Below are 25,751 nucleotides of genomic sequence, written 5' to 3'. Positions count from 1 at the left end.
GTCAATTTTTAACTGGGGTAGGAACTCCAAACAAACCCTCAACTACTAAATCCTACACCATCATCAACACTTGAGAGGTATGTTCGGAAAAGACGGGAAAATCCAGAAGCTCCGCACCGTTTTTACAAATGAACAAGAGTTTGAGCTTGTAAACTACCTGAAAAATATGCAAAAACATCTCTTCGGAATGACTATGAACGAATTTCATCAACTAGTAATATAGCTGATATCAGCTAGCAGAAAACAATATTTACGTACATAACTTCAACAAAACTTTGGGAATGGCGAGAGAAGACTGGATTAAAAGCTTTTTGAAGCGTCACCCTGATTTAAGTCTGAAAAAACACCTTGATTTAAATCTGAGAGCACGCGCTATGGGTTTCAACAGGGTAGCAGTATTGAATTTTTTAAATCTGCTTAGTGAGATTCTGGAAAAACACAAAATAAATGCTACCAGCAATTCTTTTACCACCTCAATTTATAAGCGCAATTAAAAAAAATGTAATAAAAAGGGAAAAATATCAAGAATGCGAAAGAAGAAAGAATAAAATAAACACTAATATTAAAACTGAAAAAAACCAAAGGAATAACCTAAGTAAAAAAAATGAAAATAATCGTAACCGGATCTGACGAAAATTCAGTTAATGAAGGCCGGTGTTCTTGTAGCGTTTGCAAAAATTGGGCGCACACGTTGTGTGCGGATTTATTCTCGATTCTCGTTTGTGAACTGTCCCAATAATTAATATATTATTAGCAGAGATCACTGATGAGAAATGCACAATGTCGTTATTTAGTTTATCGATACTATTACTGATTACCTATCGTTTCCATTATTCCTTTGACCCATCCTTATGGTACCTACATAACATCAAGATAGAAGATATTCAAAATTAGAAGATTCGGATTTAGAACAAAAACCAAACAACATTTTTGACTTCACATAAAATCGGATTAAAAGTGGTTGGATTCGTCGCGCGTCGTTAAAAACATTGTAACATTTTATAGTTCTTTTTGCCATCCAGTGCCAGAATTTGAAGAACATTCAGATCATATTAAAGGTAGGTATCCATTCCAAGTTCCTATCCTTTCTCAAATATTTCCAAATCACTAAACTGAATGAAATTTGATTTTCAGTTACAGTCCGCCTTTTCGTTAACACATCTGCAATAAAACATGCAAAAAATATAATTATATTGTATCATCTAATAGGGACGAGTACCCCTTTTTGTCCCGGGTCCATTTTCCATTGTGCCCCGGGGGGTGAGCCAGAATGGGGAATTTCCAGTTTTTTTATACATTATTTTTTATAGTAATTATGTATTTAGGTAAGTAAAACACTTATTTTATCGTAGATAAATAAGTGAATAAACGTTCAAATCGACAAATAATGATGTTATTCATTTCAAACTGTCACAAATTGCAATAGAACCGTAGCTACCCCGTTCCGCCCCGGGTTCCTATACATTCGTTTATGCATTGGTATAAACGTCAAATAATCTAGCTAGCAATTTTGATACACAATCGCCTTAAAGAGTTTGACGTTTGTTTTTCGTACCAGCGGCGGAAGCTAACAACAAAAGCAAAATTTATTCAAATTGATGATTATCGAATCAATTGTATATCCGGTCGAGTTTGTATGAAGGAAATTTGAGTTTTCTTTCAATCAAAAATGAAGGTAAGTCTCTGTAAATTAACCGGTACTATTTATAATGTAAAAATTTTTAGCAATCAATTATTTATCAACGAATGTCTCGAACACATAGATGAATTTCTGTATCCGGGAAGCAAAGTGATTCAGAGATGGAGTAGGGAAATATGTCGAAAGGAGATTGGCAGATTGGTGGATGTTACGCAGTGTGTAAAGTGGCCACATAAACCAGCCGATTTACATTATATTACATTACATATTACTTTTTTTTTTTTTGCACCACAACAGGCCAGGAGGCCTAATTACAGTGGCAAATTACATCACAGAGCACCCAGGCTTGAGAAAAATCACATTTTAATTTTTGTGTTCTCACCGGGAATCGAACCCGGAACCTTCCGTGCGTGAGTCAAGCGTCTTGACCACTACACCACGGAGGCCGCCGATACAACAACAACAACAACAACAAACCATCACGCCGTTTCTCCGCAGGGGTAGGCAGAGAGGATAGTATGCCATATCACTCTGTCTTTGCGAACAGACCTCGCTCCCTCTACATACATACATTCCTACTCTTGACATGTCCATCATCGTTTTGATGGACGCGATTGTGCCCTGTCTTCCTCGTTTTCTGCATCCATCAACATTCGCATCGTAAATCCTTTTAGCCATTCTTTCGCTGTCCATTCGCTCTACATGTCCAAACCGGCGCAGCACCCCTTTTTTGGTTCTGTCGATAATGCGTGTCTTAGCCCTACACAGTTCGCGGATCTCGACATTTGTGCACCTATCATACATCGTTTTACCACACATTCGCCTGAGGGATCGCATTTTGACAGCATTTAACCTACTTTCATCATAATTTTTTCAATTCCATACTTCGCTCCCATACATTAGATTTGGCACTAGGACTCCATTGTGGACTGCTAGTTTTGCCTTCTGCGATAAACATTTGTTTGCCAAAGTAGATTTCAGTGCACCGTGCACCGTTCACCCTGCTCCCGGCACTCACCCTCCTTTCCATCCCCAGTAAACATACTTCCCAGATACACAAATTCTTCTACCTGATTCAGAATATCTCCGTTCACACTGATCTCACATTTAGTTATATTTTCATCCCTTTCAAAAGATAGGTCATGAGCCCTGTTAATGCCTAGACTTCCACATTCCCTTCCAAAAATGTTTTCCCTCTCTGTTGCAACAAATTTAGATGTAAATGAAATATTTTGTCCATTGGGATCTCCGAAAATGACAAAATATCGAGATTTCTGAGATAAATATATAAAACATTAGTGTGAAGGTTTTCACGTTCACTGTTATCAATGTGTTTCTTTTTTGGGTGAAACCGTGTGTGTTGGATTTGTTCCGACGTTTAGGCTACCATTGCAGGAGCCATCTTCAGGATAAACTGAGTGTTTTGTAGAAAAAAGTGTGTGTTTAAGTACTAGTAATTTGTACCGTGTCGCAGTCGGCAGTGGGCACATTTCTATTCAATTTTGTAGTATGTAGTTCTGGGAGCCATGTTGAGTTTAATTTAAGCCTGTCGTCTTTGTTTATGTTATTTGGGTGTCTGTGTATTTCAGTTGCCATATTTATTATTCGTGAATATGGCTTCTGCAATGGTAGCCGAAACGTCGGAACAAATCCAACACACACGGTATCACCCAAAAAAGAAACATATTGAGATAAAACATTCATTTGAGAGAAAGAGATGTCATCTAATTAGATCCTAAGCGAGAAACATATCAATTTTAAAAAGATGAAAAGAGACGGTGATTATCCGGCAATCATTTCCTAACCTCAACTGTATGTTTATTTATTTATTTTATATACAGGCTAATCCGATTAAAACCTGTTATTTGATGAAACATTTGTACAAGAAACTGAACAAAAAGAACATAAAACTATGTAGCAAAGACAAACAAGGGCAATTAAATAATGCTATACAATATATCAGCAACACAAATTAGCTGTATTGTCCCATTTGCATCAACCGCCTTTGGTAAAAAGCAATACAATGTAATTGCTCCAAAAATATTTAATGATTTATTGCCAAATATAAAAGACTCAAAATGTAAAACAAATTTTAAAATAAAAATAACTGCACACATAGTGTAGCGAGAGATTTTTTTGAAAAATATATGTCAATCAAAAAACGTAGTACTTTATATAATTGGTACACATATTATTTATATTTTTATGTATTTCATTGCTTTATATTTGTTTTATTATATATTATACCATATTATTTATGTTTAAGAAACATGTATTCTTGGCACATATATACTTTATATTTGTATAATAATGATTTTAAATTTCTTACTTTTGATTAGCTTGGCATTTATAATTAAGTAGTTTTAGTTTTTCTTTTTTTACGTTATTGTTTTATTAGTATAGGACTACTTACGCTCTAAAGATAGAAAATCTCCATCTTAGAACAGGCTGTGCCATGTTAGATGGAGACTATCATAAACAGAGAACACTCCGTTTTCATTAATTGGTTTAATATATGTTATACATGTTAACAGATGGAAGAGTTGAGGAAATGTGGATGTCCAAATATAGGCAGAATGGTGAATGTTACACAGTGTGTTAGTGGCCACTTAAGCCAGCCAATGACAGGTCATAAGCCCTGTAAATGCATAGACTCCCATATTCCCTTCTCAAAAATATTTCCCCTCTCTGTTGCAACAAATCTAAATATGAACAACTTCCTAGGGAGAAAATCCAGCCAGTCTGCAAGCATTTGGACATTTATTTATTTATTTTAAAGAAACAAATTGTCGACAATGATATGATAACATTTTTAAAAATACGGTTTAAAGACAGACTAGCGAAGTTTCTAAATAAGAATCATACATATTATTAAATTGTGTTACAACAAAAGGGTGTGTTTATGTGTATTTGTATGAGAGTAAGTGTAGATGTGTGTTTGTGTGTATTTGTGTGGGAGTAAGTGTTCAGGTGTGTGTAAGTGTGAGCTTCATTAAACAGTAAGTGGGATCGTATCGCAGCCAGAAATAATGAGTCTTAATTTATTTTTAAGTAAATTAAGGGGCATGTATAATATATTTTAAGAATTTCCAAACCTTTTAAAAAACCAAATACATTAAAAACTTTATGCAACACTTTTGTACGCAGTAATTTGGAGTTTGCATCCGTCGTGTGGAGCCCACAATTCATAACAAACACAGAAAGGATTGAAAATGTTTAACGAAAATGTTTAAAATACCTAGATTATAAAAACAATAAAACGCTTTGCACTTACAGCCAATCTGCCAAACAAAATGGATTTTATACCCTTCAAAAAAAACTGTATCTGAAATATGCTATTTACATAAATTATTAAATAATAAAGTAGACTCTTTTAACCCACTCTTTAAAATTAATCTCAATGTCCCCTTTCGCGTGACAAGAAATAGGTATTTATTCCATCTGCCAGTCTGTAGCACTAACTATGCACAACACTCTTTCCTCTATCGTTCTTGTTCTAACTATAATGCTTTTTTTTCATCTATTGATATATTTTACAAACCCCTTAAATTATTTAAAAATAAATTAAGACTCATTATTTCTGACTGCGATACGATCCCACTTCCTATTTAATGATGCACCCTCCTGAACACTTACTCCCACACTAATACACATAAACACACATCTACACTTACAAATACACATAAACACACACTTTTGTTGTAATACAATTTTATAATATGTATTTTATTTAACATATTACAACAGAGATGAAGAACATTTAAGAGAAGGTAATATAAAAGTCTAGGCATCCACAGGGCTTATGACCTGTCAATGGCTGGTTTAAGTGGCCACTTTACACACTGTGTTCACATTCACCATTCTGCCTTTATTTAAACATCTATATTCCTTCAATTCTTTCATCTGTTGATGTTTGTGAAGTTAAAGAGCTGAAACCTTTATTCATGCGGGTGAGATTCATCCAATTGAATTATTTCACCTACATACTAGACTAGGCAACGCCTGAAAATATTAATTTTTCAATTTCTATACTTCTTCATGGACCAGGTAATTTATCAACAATATTTTGAGTTTGTCCAAATTTTTGTAGACAAGAACTGGATTCAACTCCCTGGGGAGCTGCTTATATTAACATATTACAACAGAGATGAAGAACATTTAAGAGAAGGTAATATAGAAGTCTAGGCATCTACAGGGCTAGTTCTTGTCTACAAAAATTTGGACAAACTCAAAATATTGTTTTATTTTATTTGGGAAATCAACAGTTCTACATACATATTTTTAGTAAACAAACAGATATAGTGTATAAACTCAGAACTCCACAGATTTCCACATAGTATACAAAGTGAGTAAAGAAAATATATTACATATCGAATAAAAACATACAATTTATACATATAAAAATGTTATATCAAGTACTCAATAATCAAATATTTTTAAAATATTTATTTTAAGAACATTAAGTTACTGTAAATTTGGCGGGATCAGGATAAGAATGCTTGAAGAGATGTACAGAATTCATAATATTTTGTATGTTTTATTTTCTTCTTTACTGTTAAAAATATTTATACAAAAAACATTTAAAATAAAAAAATAAATCTTCATAATTTCACAAAAAGCTGGCAAATTTAATAAATAAAACTTTCTAAAATGTGGTCGGATATTCTTACATTATTTTTGAATGGTAAAAAGTAAAATTGGTTTTTGTAAAACAATTTTTAATTTACTCACAGAAAATGACTCAATCTTGCAGTTTTTAAGATTTACATTGAATTTATGAAAACCTTGACGCAAGATTTCACTATGTTTTCCAATTAAATCACACAAAGCTCCATTACGTTTGCGTCTTACAAATGACATAACAATATTCGTTAAATCTTCGAGATCACACAAAGCTCCATTACGTTTGCGTCTTACAAATGACATAACAATATTCGTTAAATCTTCGAGATCACACAAAGCTCCATTACGTTTGCGTCTTACAAATGACATAACAATATTCGTTAAATCTTCGAGATCACACAAAGCTCCATTACGTTTGCGTCTTACAAATGACATAACAATATTCGTTAAATCTTCGAGATCACACAAAGCTCCATTACGTTTAGGTCTTACAAATGACATAACAATATTCGTTAAATCTTCGAGATCACACAAAGCTCCATTACGTTTGCGTCTTACAAATGACATAACAAAATTCGTTAAATCTTTGGCAAAAATTCGGATTTATGGGCCAGTTTGAACAAAACATCCCGTTACCTCGTTTAAAACCATGTTCTTGCCATTTACTTAATTTTTTTCTACTTTCTTGGATAATGTTTTTCAATGTAGTATGTAGCGACAACCCTAGACGTGGGCAAAATTGTCAAAACACTAGCTAAGAAATCTAAGACAACTTTGCCCACTTAAATATCTATTGTGTTTGTTCAAATAGATATACAGAAATACGTTCTATAGCGTCTTTATTATGTATGCAATGAAATATATAAAACTTACTCGCCTCCTTTCAACACAAACTCCGCAACAACAAAAGTTTTGACAACTTTTGTAAATACACACAAACAGACCTTTAAGTTTAACTTCAAATTTCAAGTGGTCAACCGAAGCTGGCGGTAAACTAAATATTTAGTTTTGCCCTGGAGCTATTTAAATATACAACATTATTTTGGTACGTGTATTTGTACATACACAAATCTGGATTTCTCCCAAGGGGGAGTAGGCATATATTTTTATTTATATCCCTACAGAGATGTTTAATCGTTTAGATAGAATCGTTTAGTAACATATATACAAAAATCAAAAATGTTATCTGTGTGGATATTCGCTAATAAGCGGAATGGGGAATGTTGTAGTACCTACTTAAAGTGGCCACTTAACCCAGCCAACGACAGGTCATAAGCCCTGTAAACGCTCGAATATCCATAATCCTGAATTTGAAAAAATTCTACCTCATCTCTGTAGGGATATAAATAAAAATATTTAAATATACTTACCAAGTGTAATTTTTATGATACCAGTAATTTTTCTTACTTTAAAAATGGATTTTGTTAAGCATTTCGGCAGTGGGAAAAATTGGCATGGCTGGGCGAAATTGTCATGTTTGACGGTATGAAAACCATGGAATCCTCATTATAATATTTATTTAATTCTTTGCGTACATTTCATGTTCCCTTTTTAAAATGTTTACAAAGCTTATAATGTCACTCGTGTAAGGAGTTTGTACACGTGTGTCTTCCAAAACTGCGTTCCTTTCTGTATGAGGTCCTCGCAGTATATCGGGTCGTATTCCACCATCCTGACATTGAAAGTTCTGGTGATCCTGAAGTCCGCGTCTGCGACGCAAAACAGCGCCTTTCTCCTGTCCGCGAAGCGCATCGCGAGCTGCAATTTCGCGTAGTACCTCGGGCTCGCGTTCCCCGCCGGGTCGAAGTACTTCTCGACGGAGCCTTCGCCGATCGGGCACTTGATCTCGATCGCGAACTCGTCGGATATCGCGCGAGGGCTCACGGCGAATACCGGAAGGCCCCCCGAGAGCAAGACTCCGGATCTGCGAATCCTCTGGCCCCCGCAGATTCCCTCCCTCAGCTCGGCGATGATCTCGCGCTCGATGAGTGCGTTTCTGTTGTATTTTTTCCTCTGTATGCACTTGGTGTCGAGGATGCATTCGGCGAGCGCCTTCGCGTCGGTTTCGCACCCCGCGACTTCGTATATTTTGGACGCGGAGATCCGCGCGGCTCGCAACGCTTTCCACATGTCGGAGCTGGCTTGTCGCTTCGTTTCGTTTTCGGCCGCGACGCATGTGCTCGGGTCCATCTTCGACGCAGCGTACTTTACGAATGCTTCTACATCTGATTTCGGGCAGTTTTCTAACAATTTTTTAATAGACAGTTCTTCGACCGGGTCCGTTAGAACGTATTCGCTCATGTATTCGTCCTTTTGCCTAATTTTTTTCGCGATCCTCGGCATTTCCTCGGCCTGACGCATGCGTTTCGATATGTCGATATCGTCAGACAGCTTCCAATAATTTTCTATGCCGGATTTTTCATCCGCTTCCCGGCTTCGCTCGTGAAGCCATGTCAAAAACACCTCTGCGTGGTTGCAAAAACCTAAGAGAAAAAAAATAATTAAAAGTATGAAAAGAGACGGTGATTATCAGGCGATCGTTTCCTATATTATTTATTGTTTCAGCATTTACTTTGTGGAAAAACATTTTAAATGTATTTAAATTGAAACACTTAGTAATTTTGTGGTCCTTAAAATTTAGCTTGATTTAAATGACAGCTGCCAAACTAATGTCAATAGTGATGGGAAATTACTGATCACTGACCATGTACCGATCAAATCGATTTTATCAGTTTTTCATGCAAACAATCACAAACATAAGGGACATCGATACAAGATCTGGACTGTTTATTTAGTGCTCGTTTAAATGGAACATCGATTATACCATTTAGTATGCCGATCATATATATAGAGTCAATATTAGTTCCACGTTTTTGTAGACTAGAAATATTTAACATTGACTCTATTTCAGCATAAGAATAATTATCTCTCTCTAGTCCAAGCGTCCAAGCTATTTTTCGAAGCAAGCGATGTTGAACTGATTCAATGTGATTTATGCGATTGACATAGAATGGAGACCAGACCACTATTCTAGGAGGCATATTCTAGAAGAGGGCGAACAGTCGAGCAATAAAGAGTTTTGATTGTACGGACATTAGTAAAATCAGAGGATATTCTGTTAATGAAGCCGAGTAATTTAAGTGATTTATTTACTGTATTATCTATATGCTCGTTGTATGTCAGTTTATAGTCCAAAACAACTCCTGAGGGACTTAACTACATCAATTTTGGAGTTTTCTAATAGGTACTCGAAGGAAATCGGTTGTTTTGTTCTATGAAATGATATTATTTTGCATTTTTAAATATTTAGTTCTAATTTATTGACTTTACACCATCGGTTAAAAGAGTTAATGTCTGATTGAAGAAGACAACAGTCTTGTTAAGTTTGAATTATTTTGAGAATTTTGCTGTCGTCCGCGAAGAGCCAAAAACGAGAGTAAGAGAATGATTTAGCAACATCATTAATAAACTAATTGAAAAGCAGGGGTGCCAAATGAGCACCCTGAGGTACACCCGATGTAATGTTGATAAATAGTTATTTATCCGAACATTTTGTTGGACTTGACTACATCAATTTTGGAGTTTTGTATTAGGTACTCGAAGGAAATGGGTTGTTTTGTTCTGTGAAATGTCATTATTTAGCATTTTTGAATATTTAGTTCTAATCTATTGATTTTACACCTTCGGTTAAAAGAGTTAATGTCTGATTTAATTACTATGAAGCGGTTTTGGCAAAAGCGTCAGAACTGTTCGAGGATACCTTTCCGGCACGTGTCGCACTTGCACAGGTAGATGGTCTTGTCCGCGCCGTTGTAGTGCAGCGTGACGCAGAACGTCCGGATGCGCCCGCGCCGTCCGGGGATGACGATCCCCTTGACGCTGTGCACCGACCCGGACTGCTGCACCTGGACGTAGCTCACCGACGACCGCTTGTAGTCCTGCCGTAGCTGCCTGCAAAACGGAGCGAACGGATGACGAAAGAAACGTGAACGTCGGTACCGAGGATTGTTTACAACAATAATTATTTAAACAGTGCGGTTTTCTCGAATAAAAAATATAGCATCAGTCAACATATACATCAACTCTTGTAAAGAAAATAAATGATCTATAGTCTTTAAAATAAAGCTCGATTAGAATGACATTTGTCAGAAAAAGTGACGACATAACTTTGTAGTAACGTCTAAGGAATGAGGAATTCCAGCCTAACTCGGAATTAATTTTTTAAAATGTTTTCGTGTACACGTGAATATTTTAAAATTTTGGAGTAGGATGAAATATCTCAAAAACGCACGCAAAATTAAATAAAAAATGTTAAAAATAGTATTCATTTTAAAATCGTAAATAATGACGTCACTCCTTATATCTACGTTTAGTATTTCCGCTTTAAAGCCCCCGCACCTTGTAAGGAACGTTTTGACCATAGAAAAAAAAGAGTATAATTTGTACAATTTGACATTTCAACCAGAGATTATGTCAACTTTCTAGGTTTTTCTAAATGGAAACGTTCGTAAAAACAACCATGACATAGAAATGAGTGAATGAATGAATTACGATCAACTAAATGAAGTAATCAAAGCAATATTCCATAGATTCTTGTCAGTTGTGTTATTGGCTGGAGAAATACAACTTACCGCGGTCAGTGAAAGTAAGAACGCCAACCGTTTCATGACGCCACTACTAAAAAGTGACACACTGATTACAGTCATTTGGCGCGGTATTTGATAAATGTAACTTAAAAAAATCACATCTTTGTAAATAACGTTGCTAATAAATATTGCTTAGTAAAATTTACTTAGTTAACTAGTACGCTAATAGAAAATAAGTAAATTACACGAACAGTGGAATTCCTCATTATTTATATTGACACAGGAAAAATCATTCGTATCTGGCGTGTTAATTATTTTTTTTAATACAATGCTTGACATATAAATTAACATAATTATATAAAATCAGCTTTAAAACTAAAATAAACCTAAATATGGGAATATAGAATTCTAGGCATTTACAGGGCTTATGACCTGTCATTGGCTGGTTTAAGTGGCCACTTTACACACTGTAACATTCACCATTCCGCCTATATTTGAACATCCGCATTTCTCAAATTTTTCCGTCTATTTTTTTTTTCGCGAAACTAAAAAATGTAAGAATCGAAACACCGATGTTCAAACATAGGCAGAACATGAATATTCCTCAGTGCGGACGGCGGTCGCTCGCGCTGGCCAATGGTAGGTCATAAGACCTGTAAATAGTTGTAATACGTTGAGCTTCATCTCTGAAGAAAAATGATTTGATTCTGCCATATTGATTGGCCCGCAGCGTGTACAAAAAATGACAATATTACTCTAAGCTAGTACGCAGAAAGGACGATCTTTTAACGAACGCAGAATTAGGAAATCATACGATTTTGCCATTTTAAAATGAATGTTTTTTTTAATCGGACAATAATAAAAAAAAACAAAAACACATAAATTAGAAAAGAACAATATATTTTAAAGGTATTTCTGTTAATAAATATACTTAAAAGTTTTATGTAACTAAAATATAATTACTTTTAGACCGGCAGATTACGCCATTTCAAGTTTAGACTAAACTTAGGTATCTGGGATCTCAATAAAGACTTAGTATTGAACAAAAATTTGTTTTGATAATTTAAAGATAATACATTTAACATAAAAGTGGCCACGGCCAAATTTTAATTTATTGTTTTTGAAAAAAATACAAGCATTTTAAATCACATACATTTTTGTGACATTTTCATTAATTTATACTTCAAATTATGCCATCAGTAATACTTTAAAAAAAAATCGAATTTAGTTAGTCTTTTTTTACAGAATTGTATTCTCTTTCTGAAAAAAGAAGATAATTCTGGTTGTAATATTTAATTAAAAACAATATCTTATTGACGCCATTGCGTAATCTGCCGTTCTAAAAGTAATTATATTTTAGTTACATAAAACTTTTAAGTATATTTTTTAACAGAAAAAATACCTGTAAAACACGTTGTTTATATTTAATTTATGTTTTTTTGTTTTTTTATTATTGCCTGATTTAAAAAAAAATCGTTTAAAAATGGCAAAATCGTATGATTTCCTAATTCTGCGTTCGTTTTTCCCGACTACAGCCTTAAGGATATAATTATTTATATACTGGAGTCTAATATAGAGTTTTGATTTCATTTTGAAGACAGATTTAATGGCGAAATACGGAAATACATTCCTACCTTGCGACGCGTCCAATGTTCTTGCTTTTTTGTGCCAAGAATGTTTTCAATGTTTTTCCAGTAATTTTGGGCAAATTTTCCGAAGTTCCCGCCCAAAAGCCGCAGTCTGTCATCTTCAAATGTTAAAAATGTCTTAAAAATAATCAAAATTTATTTAAATTCAATAAAAAGTCAAGTATGTAAAATTTCAGTCAACGCGGTCAAAACTTAATATTAGTATTGTCAAATGATTTGAAATTTGTAACCATTTTTGGAATATTTTTGCTAGTGATGTGATCATTCGACTGGAATCACTTCGATTCTTATAATAATTAAATTTAAAAAATAAAATGCTTTTTTTTTCTTCAGAATACGGTTTTGAAATTTAACATACTTAAAAAAAAAAAAACAATTTATATCATTTCGTCATTTGAATTTTAACAAAAAGGTTTCTAACTTTTTACTAAGCTCTTTATTGTACCATTTTTAATACAATTTACAAGTTTTAAGCAAATATATTATTTTCATACTTACGCACCCATACAAACGCACCCTCTCCCTCTTTCATTCCCACACGCACATGTATCCTCTCCCTCATTCATTCACGCATACACACATTCACATACACATGAATACAAACGTCACACAAATACAATTACTAAACTTCTTTTCTTATATATTATGTGTCATTATATTTACAGTGGATTTTTTTAATTGGCTTTAGTATTGTTAAAATTTTTCTAATTATTTTGTTTATGTAATAGCTGTAAAAATCCCAAATAAAATAAAATGAAATAAATAAATAAATAAATAATCGATTTATTTATTAATATTTTTTCTCTACAAAGTATAATTAATAATAAAAATAATGTGACCTCACTGGGCTTACTCGTGCCGAGGACACTTAACAATATACTTTTTTCAAAAAATATTTTTACATTTGAGAATAAGCAAAAAAGACTTACAGAGATAATTAAGAAAATGTTCAAACATTTTTAAACACTACGTATTTATGTTTATAATTAATATATGTACAGCATTATTATTTATGTTACAAAACGCACAATGAAAATAACAAAACCCCAACATGAGCCATACACTCGTGGAGTGGACCAGTTGATTCAATATTGGTTTGGGCGAATGAGACAATCCAATTTACTTCTACCTAGCTCCACTAAACATTTTTTTATAGCCTTTTTGAACATTTTCTCGTTACCAATTGTTTTAATAGATAGTGGAAGTAGGTATTTATGTTATTTATTGACAGTTAAGAACTTCACTCTCATCTGACAGATCATTTATGTTTTTTTTTAACTCTTCTACATATTTACTTGTCTTTTTATTACATTTGATTTATCTTCTTTAATAATCATAATAAATTAATCAATTAGGTCTCCCTGTGTCAGAAATAAAATATACTTTCCTGGGCGAGTGACATACGTTCGGTAAGACGTCATAGTTGAAGATAAATTCTCCCGAGCAATCGCGAAGATACACTACAGACCCTTTATTATCAATTTTTAATGTAGCAATGTTTGCTTTAATTGCGTTTATAAAAAATGTAAATCGTTCTGAGATGCCCACTTTTTTTTCTAAAAAGACTATTTAAAATATGAAAGAGAAATTAGTCGATTCTGAAGTTGAATTGAATTCTGACGTAACTATCAGTTTTGAAACCGAACGGCTAGATTCAGAGACAATGTGTCTCGGTTTTAAAACTTTGATTGGAAAAATATAATAATTTTATATTTAAAAATATATATATATATATATATATATATATATATATATATATATATATATATATATATATATATATATATATACATATATATTTTTCCCACATTTTTCCTATCTTTTTGAAAGCACGTATCGAAATGTCGATAAAGCCGGCTTTGTAATACTTCGGTAGAAACATTATCATCATCATTCCCTTTCCGCACCTAATGGTGCATATGGCACTGTATTGGTATACCAATCGCAGCGTATCTTGATCATTTTTGTTACATGACGATAAGATGATCAGTCTTACACCTCAGGTACCAGTCCAGAGACTATGAAATATTCTGATGTGAAAACACCCTTTTAACTAAATATTTCATATTAACCATTTCGGGAATCGAACCCGACACCTCTTACATGGCAGGCAAACGCGCTGACCATTACACCACGAGGCCGACGAAGATAGCGTTTGTAATTGGGGCCGTGCGTTGCTATCTGAGCGCTCTCGCGGCCGTAGAAAACAGTACAGGGTGTATTTAGTACGTAAATATGCGCTATTAAAGCGTTTTCTACGGTCGCTAGAGCGTTTGTAATACCATCCTTGGTGAGTAATTTAAATCGAAGGTTACTGCCTAGCAGGACACCAATCAATAGCCTCTTTTGTTAATTTATAAATTGTTAAATAATAAAATTAATTGCTCTAGAATGTTAGGTTTACAAAAAAAATATTCCACGTAGACCAACTCTCAGAGTGATAATTCGCGACCCGTTTATAGAGACACGATTGCATAGAACAAAAACGTAGCAATTTTTTATTTGGTTTTTGGTTTAACAACAAACGTTTAGCGGACGGTTTCGTCACTGCGCTTGAGATTCTCGACCTGAGTACCTACTGCCCTTTGTGTTGCTTTAAAACTGTAGCTAACTTCGTGAACCCTAAAACAGTTTTTATCCGTATGGGCGTCTTTATAAGCGGGTCGCAAATTATTACTCAGAAGCATTTGGCCCTATGCTATTTAATTTTATTTTGATCATTCTTTACACATGTCACACGTAGTTATGCATAGGACACCGCACAGACAAACCAATAAGGGTCTTTTCGCGTTTTTTATTATCATTATTTTCAAATAAGAAAAAAAAACGACTATAACTGTATAAGTATTTTTTTCACGCGACGTCAGATAAATTTTCTACAGGGGTTTAAAATATGCATGTTTTAAATTATCGGAACAATGATTACCCCCACCACCGCGCGGCCGCATTGTCCTTGTAGGAACACGTACGGACGTGACCTTGTGACAATAGCGATTTGCTTGACGTGAATGTCTCTGCCGAAAATGGCGACAGAAAAAAGCATTATTTAAATTAAGTTCGTTCTTTAACAATTCCAGTACACCGTGGTATAAAATGAATTCGCTCGGCGTTAGCGCCGTCGTGTATTAATTTTCGCAGCGCTCGCGCGTGAACTGCGGCTGAATTTTCGTATTGTCCCAGTGTTCTGTCCCGCGCGGTCGAGGCTGTTTGCGGAGCTGGGACAAAGCAATATTGTCATCTGTTGTATTGTCCACAACATGTAAATGACCCTTTATCTTCGATTGAAAAATCGAATTTTCTATACGAAAATGTATACATCTGTATGAAAATTTCAAGTATCTTCGTTGGTAATCTGTAATTGAACACGTTTCAATACATATTTTTCTGGAAATTCGATTTTATTTTATATTTTATTCTACGAAAATAATTCTGTTACTTTTCCGTTGTAATACAGGCCCTTATTCTTGTTATTTAAGAACAAAAACAGGCCTTGGACTGACACCTGAAGCGTAAGACCGATCAACTTACCTTCCGTGAAATAAAATCGATCCAGATACGCTGCAGTTGGAGTACCAATGCACCGCTGGGTGATGACTCCTTAAGATGTTTTCATTTTTATGTTCCCTTCCAAAAAAACGTTTTTTTTTCCGCCTCTTTGAGATAATATTTTAACTGTTGAAATTAAACCAAATTCAGAAAAAAAAACAGTTATTGGGATATTAGGTTATTGATAAGTTACCGATTAAAAAAAATATGGTTTTCACATCTCTATTGATTTCAAATATGGCTGTTAAATTATTAATTCATTATTTTATCCGGGGCTAATTGAACTCATTTTTTTATTTATTTATGTATTTCACAGATTTAAAATGTACAGAGTTTCTTTGTTTCAGGTCCCGACTAGCTAGGAAATTCCTGTGTTTAGGAAGGACCTTATTTTTTACATGTGTTTTTTTTTATTTAATTTCATTTAATTCATGCTTAATAAATTCAAAGAATAACATTAGAAAAAAATCAATATAAATATAAATTAGAAAATATGCAAGTAATAATAATAAAAATTGAATCATAAAAATAAATTAGAAAATATTTATTTATTTATTTTGTTCATTAACGCCCAAAAGGCATTTACAAAGAATAAAAATGAAAAATATGCTAACATACCAAATAATAAACAGAATATACAGAAAAAGTTTGTGAAATTAGTTAAAAAGGATATGATAAAAAGTTTTACAAAGTAAAAAAAAAACAATAATAACAAAGGTATGCAAGAAAAAACAGTAAGCATATAAACAAAAAATGCAAAGATATAAGCTTATGAAATAAATTCTGTAAAGCAAACAATAAATAAAGTGTTACGGTAAGCAAGAAAGACATTTTTAAGTTAAATTAATAAACAAGCGAACATATATTATCACGAAAAAATAAGAAATTAAATCGGTAATTAAATTAACCTTTGTAGTGGGGAGACATTTATCTTCACTAGGTTCTATTCTATTAACAAATAAGAGTATGTAGGCGTTAGAAAGTTACCACTCTAAAAAATAATTTAGTCATTATATTTTTTCCATTTGTTTTACTATCTTCCCGAGTGTATGTATCGAGACGTTATAGGAGCCGGCTTTGTAGTCGATCGGTAGATACATACAGACGATCGTTAAGCGTACCGTCTGGGTGATTTCCAAAAGTCATACAAAATTCATGTTCAAGCGAGGCATTTTTTGCTTGAAATGGGATTTATTGGAGTTTATAATCGCTTTGAAGTGAGCACTTTTTATTACAGAAGCCTTTTGTAAATGTTGATGACGTAAGGAACGCGGAGTAATGTTTGCGGTCATTCCATTGGCTTGTTTCAATCACATGATGTGGATACCGAGGTAAGATACAGATAGTACAGAAGTACCGTCTCGATATATACAGGTGAAAATAGCATTCATAATCGAGGCACTGATTTCAATGTGTAGTCTCAATAGACTAGATTTGTTTGGGAAAAGTGAAAGTGCGCCGACAACTAACTATAATTTAAATAGATTTAAGCATATCAGCTTTAAGCTGCTCGTTTAAAATTAATAATAATAATTAAAAAAGTGTAATTTCGTCAATCAGTGTAATTACATTACAGGCTTTGGTGAGTCTCCTATGGCTGCTGCCCCTGGTCGCTGGTCACTTCCAAAGGGAGTTCACCATCAGCGTCGCCGCGGGGACTTCTGACTGCTTCTACCAGCACGCCGCCAAGGGAGAACTCATAGACATAGAATACCAGGTCCGTAAGTTGTCTTTTCCGTGTCGACATTTCTGTGTGGTTTTGTTAGTCAGTGTTAGGGGAGCTCCTAAACCAGTTGGACGTGACAAAAGAAACGATCAGTCAACTTTGAACCCAGTCATCGAAAGGGTTAAGAGTTTCAAGTACTTGGGAGTACATGTTACGGAAAATGGCAGCTTTTATTTATTTATTTGACACTTTATATATATATATACAATAAATATACATATAAGGGCGGGCATATTGCCTTAAGGCAATTTTTTCCTACCTACCCAAACCGTTCAGTTTGAGAAAATTATAAATACATGGACATATTGAATCTTACAATTTTATACAAATATTAAAAGCAAAGATTAACAAAAATAAATATATATATATAAAAAAATAACACTATACTATGAAGAGAGGAGAGGGGATGGGAAGGAAAGAAGAAGAAGCTTTCAAACGGAGCTGGTTGCTTTCTTCGGTCGACGCGCTAGATTTCAGGTAAACTCACTCGGAGTGTATATATATATATGTCATCGATCTGCGGACGTTGTATCCACGTCTCTTCGGGACAAGGGAATTTCAGGTACACGGTGCATAAGCTTGAAATTGCCCCCTTCTTGTTATTTGCGTGTGAAGAACACGATTAACTTGCGAATTAGAGAAAAAAAAAGTAAAATACAATGAAATAGTAGAATGCCAAAGTGGATTCCCTGCAACACTCCTGCCTCAAGCGTCATCTTGATCATATTGATTGAACATTTGTCATATGAGTATAGAATAAATCAACATGTCTTACTAAAGGTATCTGAAATCAAGGATCTACGTATCGTATTTGATCATATACCTCATATTAATGAAATTACTAATAGATCAATGAAATCGTTAGGTTACGTTTTAAGAACAGCCAAAGATTTCAAGTCAATTTTATCTTTCAAAACTTTGTATGCATCACTTGTCAGGAGCATACTTGAATCCAATTCAAGCATCTAGAGCCCATTTTACGGAGTTCACTCGATAAAACTTGAGAGAGTGCAGAGAAAATTTTAACGTTTTATCAACTACAAGCTATCTATTCCTATTGAATCTTTAAACTATGAATTCTTAATGAACACACTTGATTTGGAAAGTTTATCCAGAAGACGGAAACAGAGTGATTTCATGTTTCTCTTTAACATGATTCAATTCCGAATACCTGTTAGGACTACTAGACATAATGTCCCATTTCATATAGATATTGCTATGAATTCACCTATTCCAAGATTGCAGTCTAGGGAACCAGATCAGTTGTATTGACATTTTTCACATTAGCCAAATGAAGTTTAAACTTGCTATTAAAGAAATGGCTTAGGATTTTGACTGATGCTCAAGTATTTATGTTCATTTATAAAAAGAGGAAAATAAATGTATTAATAAATACATGTCAAGTATATCTATAATGAGCTCTTATCAGGAGACAGTTAGTATTATTCCTAGGGCATTCAATATACATTGCAACAATGCCAACAAATCAATGATTTTTGCTATTTCGAATATACCGCGTTATCTTTACTTTTAATCCCAGAATTATTATATAGAACACTGTATGTTAATTGTATTTATGTTTATGTTTATAAAAGGCATTTGTGCCGTGTATACACTAATAAATAAATAAAATATTCATTTCACGTTTGTCTTTGCTGTGTCTTGTGCTTAACTACTTGCGAATAAGCTAAGAACAAGTTAAATAAAATGAAACAGCTTTGGGCCAAAGTGTGTTCCCTGCGACATTCCTTTCTGTGTAATTTCATGTAACAAATTATGCGATTGGTTTGTCTATGCAGTGTCTGATGCACAACTGCATATGCAAAGGTAAAAAATGAAAGAATGAGCAAAATGAAATGAAACAGCGCAGGGCCAAAGTGCGTTCCCTGCGGCGTGCCTCTATTGTAAAAATCTGTCCGCAGGTGATAGACGGGCGCCTGGGCTCGCTGGACGTCGGCTTCCTGCTTCTGGCCCCTGGGGGGCGCGCGCTGCAGGCGCCCGGCCGCCGCCAGTCCGGCACCTACCGGGGCGAGGCCCCCGACACGGGCGACTACAGCTTCTGCTTCGATAACACGCACAGCTCCTTCAACTACAAGACGGTGAGTAGGCATCACATTGGCTGGATATTTTGTCCTTCATTTTTACGGCTGTCTTCGGCTGATTTGATTGAATTCACACTGAGGCACATTCATCAAGAACAAGATGACGGTAAAATTGGAAGGGAATATTCAATAGCTTCACCTATTTACTATTTGACTATCGATACTTGTAATAATGTATCTGTACCCCAGAGGCAGATGGATGCGAATCCAGAATTCGATGAAATGACATTTCAATTTTCGTATCCAGTTTATGATCATGTCCATTAATTTTGAAGAAATGTAAGTCTTATAATGAATGAACCAATGTAAAAATGAAAATACAGATAAATGCTACAAATGATTAGAAACCACTTAGAGAAAGGAGATTCTTTAGGCTCTTGTTGAACATTCGACGTTTGGATTTGCATCCGTCTGCCTCTGAGGTACAAATATTTTCCATTGTGGATGCTGAAAGTATTAGGCATTAACAGCGCTGTATAGAGTAAAATATTTTTGAAAGTCGTCATCCCCTTTTCGCACTTAATGTTGCATTTACATTTTACATTTTTTTAAATTTTTTTTTTTGCACCACAACAGGCCAGGAGGCCTAATTACAGTGGTGAATTACATCACAGAGCACCCAGGCTTGAGAAAAATCACATTTTAATTTTTGTGTTCTCACCGGGAATCGAACCCGGAACCTTCCGTGTGTGAGTCAAGCGTCTTGACCACTACACCACGGAGGCCGCCAAGGGCACTGCATTGGTACACCAATCGCAGCGTATCTTGATAATTTCTGTTGCATGAATGTGAGTCCAGGGACTATGAAATGTTCTCGTGTAAAAACACCGTTTTAAACAAATGTTTCATGTCAACTATGTCGGGGATCGAACCGGAGACCTCTCGCATGGTAGGCAAACGCTGACCGCTACTCCGCGATGCCGACAGAAAGTAGTGTCATTATATGCATAATGGGTGCTTTTTAAAAAGGTTTGTTTTTCAATATGGTCACACTGTGAAAGCTGACTGTCAATTGGGTAGCTGATGGCCGTTTTTTGTTCAGTGTTGTTTGCCATTTCACCGTGAAAAGATCAACACCCAAGCAGCGTTTACAAACTGTGGAAATTTCTTGCCAAAATGAGTGTTCTGGTAAACAAATCTGTCATAGGAGGCAAAACTAGCAGTTCACAATGGAGTTCCGGCGGCGACCCTAATGTATGGAGCGAAGTGTGGAAAAGGAAGAATATTTTTTTTTCAATTTTATTTATTTATTCATATATATGTACAATACAAAATGGAATATCTTAATTCATACATATAGAAATAATTAAAATAATTAGGTAAAATTAGTTATGTATAAAAAAAAAACACATTAGTATATATAATATCCAAAAAATAATATGTTAAATAAGTAAGAGAATCTTGTAACGAAAAACTCCCTCAGAGACGTGAAAAATGTCAATGTCCAAAGTGATATTGTTCAACATGGAGATAGCCCTTCCAACAGGCATAACCATTGGCAGGTTGGTCCTGTATATTGGAATGTGAAACAGTCTATGCTGACGCTGTCTAAGGTAATTATCCGGAACATAAAAGCTAATGCTCCGCATAATTTCAGGGTTGTCAATAATTCCGCGCAACAATCGAAAGAAGTGCGTAGTTAAATACACATTCCTTCTGGTCTTAAAACTGCTGTAACCGAGCACACCCTGGAGGAACTCAGTGGGATAAAGCCATGGATAATATCCGCACTCCCTCATGTAGAGAAACCGAAGAAATTTCTTCTGAACCCTCTCCACCATAAGAGAGTACTTCAACTCACGCGGTCCCCAAATCATCGAGCCACCCTCGAGTCCACTTCGCACCGACGAGTTATAAAGAATTCTCAGTACTCGTGTTCTACCAAAAACCCTGGCAGTACGCGAGACGAATCCTAACATCTTCAACGAACTACTACAAACTGTTTCGATCTGACCACGAAATGTCAGGGAACTCACAAAAGTGATGCCTAGATCTTTAACCTTCGCAATCCGCATGATCTCATGAATCTCAGAATCTTCTGGTCATTCATTCTATAGCGGAAGAAAAGCGTTTTGTGGGCCCTGGTGAGACATAACTGAGTATTTTGAAATATTGAAAAATAATTTATTTCGTCTTCCCCATTCAGATACGTTTATTATATCCGCTTGGAGAGTACGAAAATCATCCAAAGTTTTAACCCTCGAAATTAGCTTCAAGTCATCTGCGAATTATAAAAAACGCGATTTGACTACAACTTTTTAATATCATTCATAAAAATAGACAACAGTAATGGACCCAGGTTGGACCCCTGGGGAACACTTGAGTAAGTATTGAAACATTTTGATGCAAACAGCAAAAGCCATGTGAAACGTATTGATTTTAGCATTCCATCCGAGAAACCGATCTCACTCAGCTTGTTCTCAGCCAACACGATCGACTGTATCAAAGGCTTTGGCAAAGTCATTATATGAACAGTCAACCTGATCAATAATGATGAAAGTAGGTTGAATGCTGTCGAAATGCGATCTCTCAGGCGAAGTGTGGTAAAACAATGTTTGATAGGTGCACAAATGTCACAAATCCGTGAACCATCTAAGGCTGAGACGTGCATTGTCGGCAGAATCTAGAAAGGGGTGGTGCGTTGGTTGGACGGCGAAAGAAAGGCCGAAAGGATCTGCGATGCGAATGTTGATGGATGCAGAAAACGAGGAAGATCGAGAAAGACGTGGCACGATCGAGTCCATCAAATACTTGAAGGTGGACATGTCAAGAGCAGTGCATGAGAAGATGTATGAATGTAGAGGAAGCAAGGCATTCTATCCTCTCTGCCCAACTCTACGGGAAAACGGCGTGATGGTTTGGAAAATTTTCTTTCAAAGGACGTGAAACCTTTATCATTTCTAAAGATTCTCGAAAACTCCCAGGTGTATTTCGACGTGATGATCTCGTCGTCCGCCGACAACTCCTCGGAGGACTCCGGCGAGGACCGGGACGAGGCGGCCGAGTGGCACGCGCGCATGGCGCGGCTGGCGGAGCACCTGCGCGCGCTGCTCGCGCACGCGCGCCGCCTGCAGGACGCCAGCGCGGCGGCCAACGCGCGCGACGCGCACCGCGCCGAGGGCGCGCGCGCGCGCGTGGGCGCCTGCGCGCTGGGCCACACGCTCGCCATGCTCGCCGTGGGCGCGCTGCAGGTAACGGCGAACCATCGAAGTCTGTATTAACATATTGTATTTAGGAGTCCCATCCCATGCTTTGGCATCCCTCAAGGTACCATTCTAGGTCCGATATTATTTATGTTAATTAAATGTTCAATTTACCACTTAAGGGTGAAATCATTTCTTACGCTGATTTTCAATTAAAAAAACTTGGACTAAGATTTAAAATAAAATAAAATGTAATTTGGACAGAAAAGTAGCACTCTGTTTTTTGAATAAATATCATCGCCTCGTTTCGCTGGTAACATATTTATTTTTGTTCCAGGTTTTCCTCGTAAGAAGCTTATTCGACGAGAGATCGCGCTTGCACGGTTTGATGAAGAAAATCTCCTTAGGAAAATCATAAACAAACTTCTCCAAGTCGAGTCCTTCAATTCCCCCGACGTCGACGGCCGCCCGGGTGAAAGCTTCCCCGTCCTGACCAGCGCGAGACAGCTCCTCACCGTTCTGAATCCTGGTTTAATATTTAAGCCATGTCACGCAATGACATGGCTTAAATATTAAATCTGGAAGAGGTGCGGTCGCTATGGACGCCACACTTGTTGCCATATGTTTGAGTTCTCCGCGCCCGCACTGCGCCACAAAACGCTCGCCACTATGGCCACGCACTAAGAGGATAGGCAGTCAGTAAAAAGTCCTAAATTCCATAAAAAATAATTTATCAAAAAAGACAAACGATGGAGACATGCCAATGGTAGTGTGTGCCATATCTATAGTGTATAAAAAAAAAACACTGCTTTAGTGCCATAATCCAGGAAGAAAATACGTGAATACGTTTGTATAAAGAAAAGCCAGATCGCTTTCCTCTTAACATTTCACAATGGATCCTTATTTCAAATGCTTTAAGAGTCGACGCCCTTAACTTCGTATTAGCCAATTCCAAATCTTGTCCAAGATATTTTTTCTCGAGAGATGAAGCTGTTTAGAAGCCGGGCCATTTAAAGGGCTTATGACCATTAACTGGTTCAAATGGCCACTTTATTCATCATCATCATCGCCCCTTTTCTGGGCATCCCACAGGGAACTACATTAGTACACCGATTACTGCGCATCTTGACCGATTTTTGTCATATGAAGAGAAGATGATCAGTCTTACGCTTCACACGCCAGGACTATGAAATATTCTAGTGTAAAAACACCCTTTTTTAATAAATAAATATTTTATGTCAACAGTGTCGGGAATCAAAACCTTTATCACGTAGGTGAGATTCATCCACGGTGCAACATTCACCATTCAGCCTATGTTTGAACATCTGCATTTCTCCGATTTTTCTGTCTGTTTTTTTTCCGCAAAAGTCAAAACATGGAAGAATCGAAATACCGATGTTCAAACATAGGCAGAACATGAATATTCCACAGTGCGTACGGTGGTCGCTTGAGCTAGCCAACGGTGAGTCATAAGACCTGTAAATGCCTCGACTTCCGTATATCCTTCTCTAAAATAATGTTCTTCACCTTGTTGTAATACGTTAGGCTTTATCTCTGAAGAAAAATCATTTAATTCTGCAATATTGAATGGCCTGAAGTGTAAGTCTGATCATTTTATTCTGTCATACAAAAAATAATATAATTACTCTTAGCTAGTACGCAGAAATGACAATCTCTTAGGAAAAATAGTAATATGCTGAAAGATAGACGCATATGGCGTTATATCCTCTGCGTAGAGATGTCGCAATGGTTAGTCAATTAATTCATGTGAATAAATTGCTAGACTGGCAGTGCACAAGGGCGTTTCAGTCCCAACACTCGCGTGTGGATGTGAAACATTGTGGCAAAAAGCCGAGTGAATGCGGTTTCTCAGACGAATGTGTGGGAAATCAATGTATGACAGGGTTGCGAATGATGAAATCATCTGGCATCAGGCACCAGTGCCTCGATTATGATCGCTATGTTCATCTGTCGAGACGATATCGAGACGGTACTTCTGTACTATCTGTATCTTACCTCGGTATGTTCTACCAGCTTGTCATATCCACATCATATGATCGAAACAAGCCAATGGAATGACCCAACCAATTACTCCGCGTTCCTTACGTCATTAACATTTAAAATAGTTTTCATTTATATTTTAAATAGGCTTCTGTAATAAAAAGTGCCCACTTCAAAGCGATTATAAACTGCAATAAATCCCAATGCAAGCAAAAAAAGATCGCTTAAATATGATTTTTTTATGACTTTTAACCATTGCCAAAACGATATGCTTAACGATTGTCTGCATTTATCTACTGAGGTAGTACTGAGCGATTACAAGGCCGACTCTTGATACGTTCTCTCAGAAAGATAGTAAAACAGATGGAAAAAATATAATAACTAAATCATTTTTTTAGAGTGGTAACTTTCTAACGCCTAGATACTCTTATTTGTTAATAGGACAGAACCTAGCGACATCATTTTCACATCTAGGCGTTCGTTTTATTAAAGTGACAGTCATGTCGAAAATTAATTCGACTTCAAAATTGACATATTTCTCTCATAATTTTAATAGGTTTTTAAGAAAAAAAGTGCCAACCTCAAAACGATTTATATTTTTAATAAATCATAATTACAGGAAAAATTGCTCGGTGGAGCAAATTTTTGACACATTTAATGCGTAGATAAACGTATCGAGGGGTTCTAGACCCGTCGGTATAAACCGAATGTACTTGCATCAAAACATGATGGTGGG

General features: G+C 35.7%; 2 protein-coding genes across 2 annotated transcripts; one reads left to right on the top strand and one right to left on the bottom strand.

Annotated features, from left to right (window-relative positions):
* The first annotated feature begins 1,541 nt into the window (after positions 1-1,541).
* LOC148275346 (transmembrane emp24 domain-containing protein 5-like) lies at positions 1,542-25,375 on the top strand. The gene is made up of 5 exons (XM_088235813.1): positions 1,542-1,675; positions 17,620-17,760; positions 19,692-19,868; positions 22,796-23,062; positions 23,352-25,375. Exons 1-5 carry the CDS (start codon positions 1,670-1,672, stop codon positions 23,430-23,432), a joined length of 672 nt encoding a protein of 223 aa, XP_088091939.1. The 5' UTR covers positions 1,542-1,669; the 3' UTR covers positions 23,433-25,375.
* Positions 7,799-12,595, bottom strand: LOC148275347 (uncharacterized). Its single transcript, XM_088235814.1, has 3 exons — positions 12,483-12,595; positions 10,023-10,213; positions 7,799-8,745 (listed from the first exon to the last, which is right to left on the bottom strand). Exons 1-3 carry the CDS (start codon positions 12,593-12,595, stop codon positions 7,832-7,834), a joined length of 1,218 nt encoding a protein of 405 aa, XP_088091940.1. The 3' UTR covers positions 7,799-7,831.
* Positions 25,376-25,751: the final 376 nt, after the last annotated feature.

Source organism: Micrasema longulum, unplaced genomic scaffold (genome assembly GCF_059751315.1).
Source record: "Micrasema longulum isolate JH-2025_06_02 unplaced genomic scaffold, ASM5975131v1 h1tg001452l, whole genome shotgun sequence".
NCBI lineage: Eukaryota > Metazoa > Arthropoda > Insecta > Trichoptera > Brachycentridae > Micrasema > Micrasema longulum.
Note: the sequence above shows the minus strand (reverse complement) of the source record. Positions and strands in the feature narration are given on the sequence as shown.

What these genes read in the sequence shown, in the direction of transcription:
- LOC148275346 (XM_088235813.1), top strand. An exon ending in TCATAGACATAGAATACCAG is followed by an intron (nt 17,761 to 19,691) that starts GTCCGTAAGTTG and finishes ATCTGTCCGCAG; the next exon opens with GTGATAGACGGGCGCCTGGG. An exon ending in GCTCCTTCAACTACAAGACG is followed by an intron (nt 19,869 to 22,795) that starts GTGAGTAGGCAT and finishes GAAAACTCCCAG; the next exon opens with GTGTATTTCGACGTGATGAT.
- LOC148275347 (XM_088235814.1), bottom strand. Translation starts at nt 12,595, where the DNA reads ATGACAGACTGCGGCTTTTGGGCGGGAACTTCGGAAAATTTGCCCAAA. An exon ending in AACATTGGACGCGTCGCAAG is followed by an intron (nt 10,214 to 12,482) that starts GTAGGAATGTAT and finishes TCCGTTTTGCAG; the next exon opens with GCAGCTACGGCAGGACTACA. An exon ending in GTGCGACACGTGCCGGAAAG is followed by an intron (nt 8,746 to 10,022) that starts GTATCCTCGAAC and finishes TTTTTCTCTTAG; the next exon opens with GTTTTTGCAACCACGCAGAG.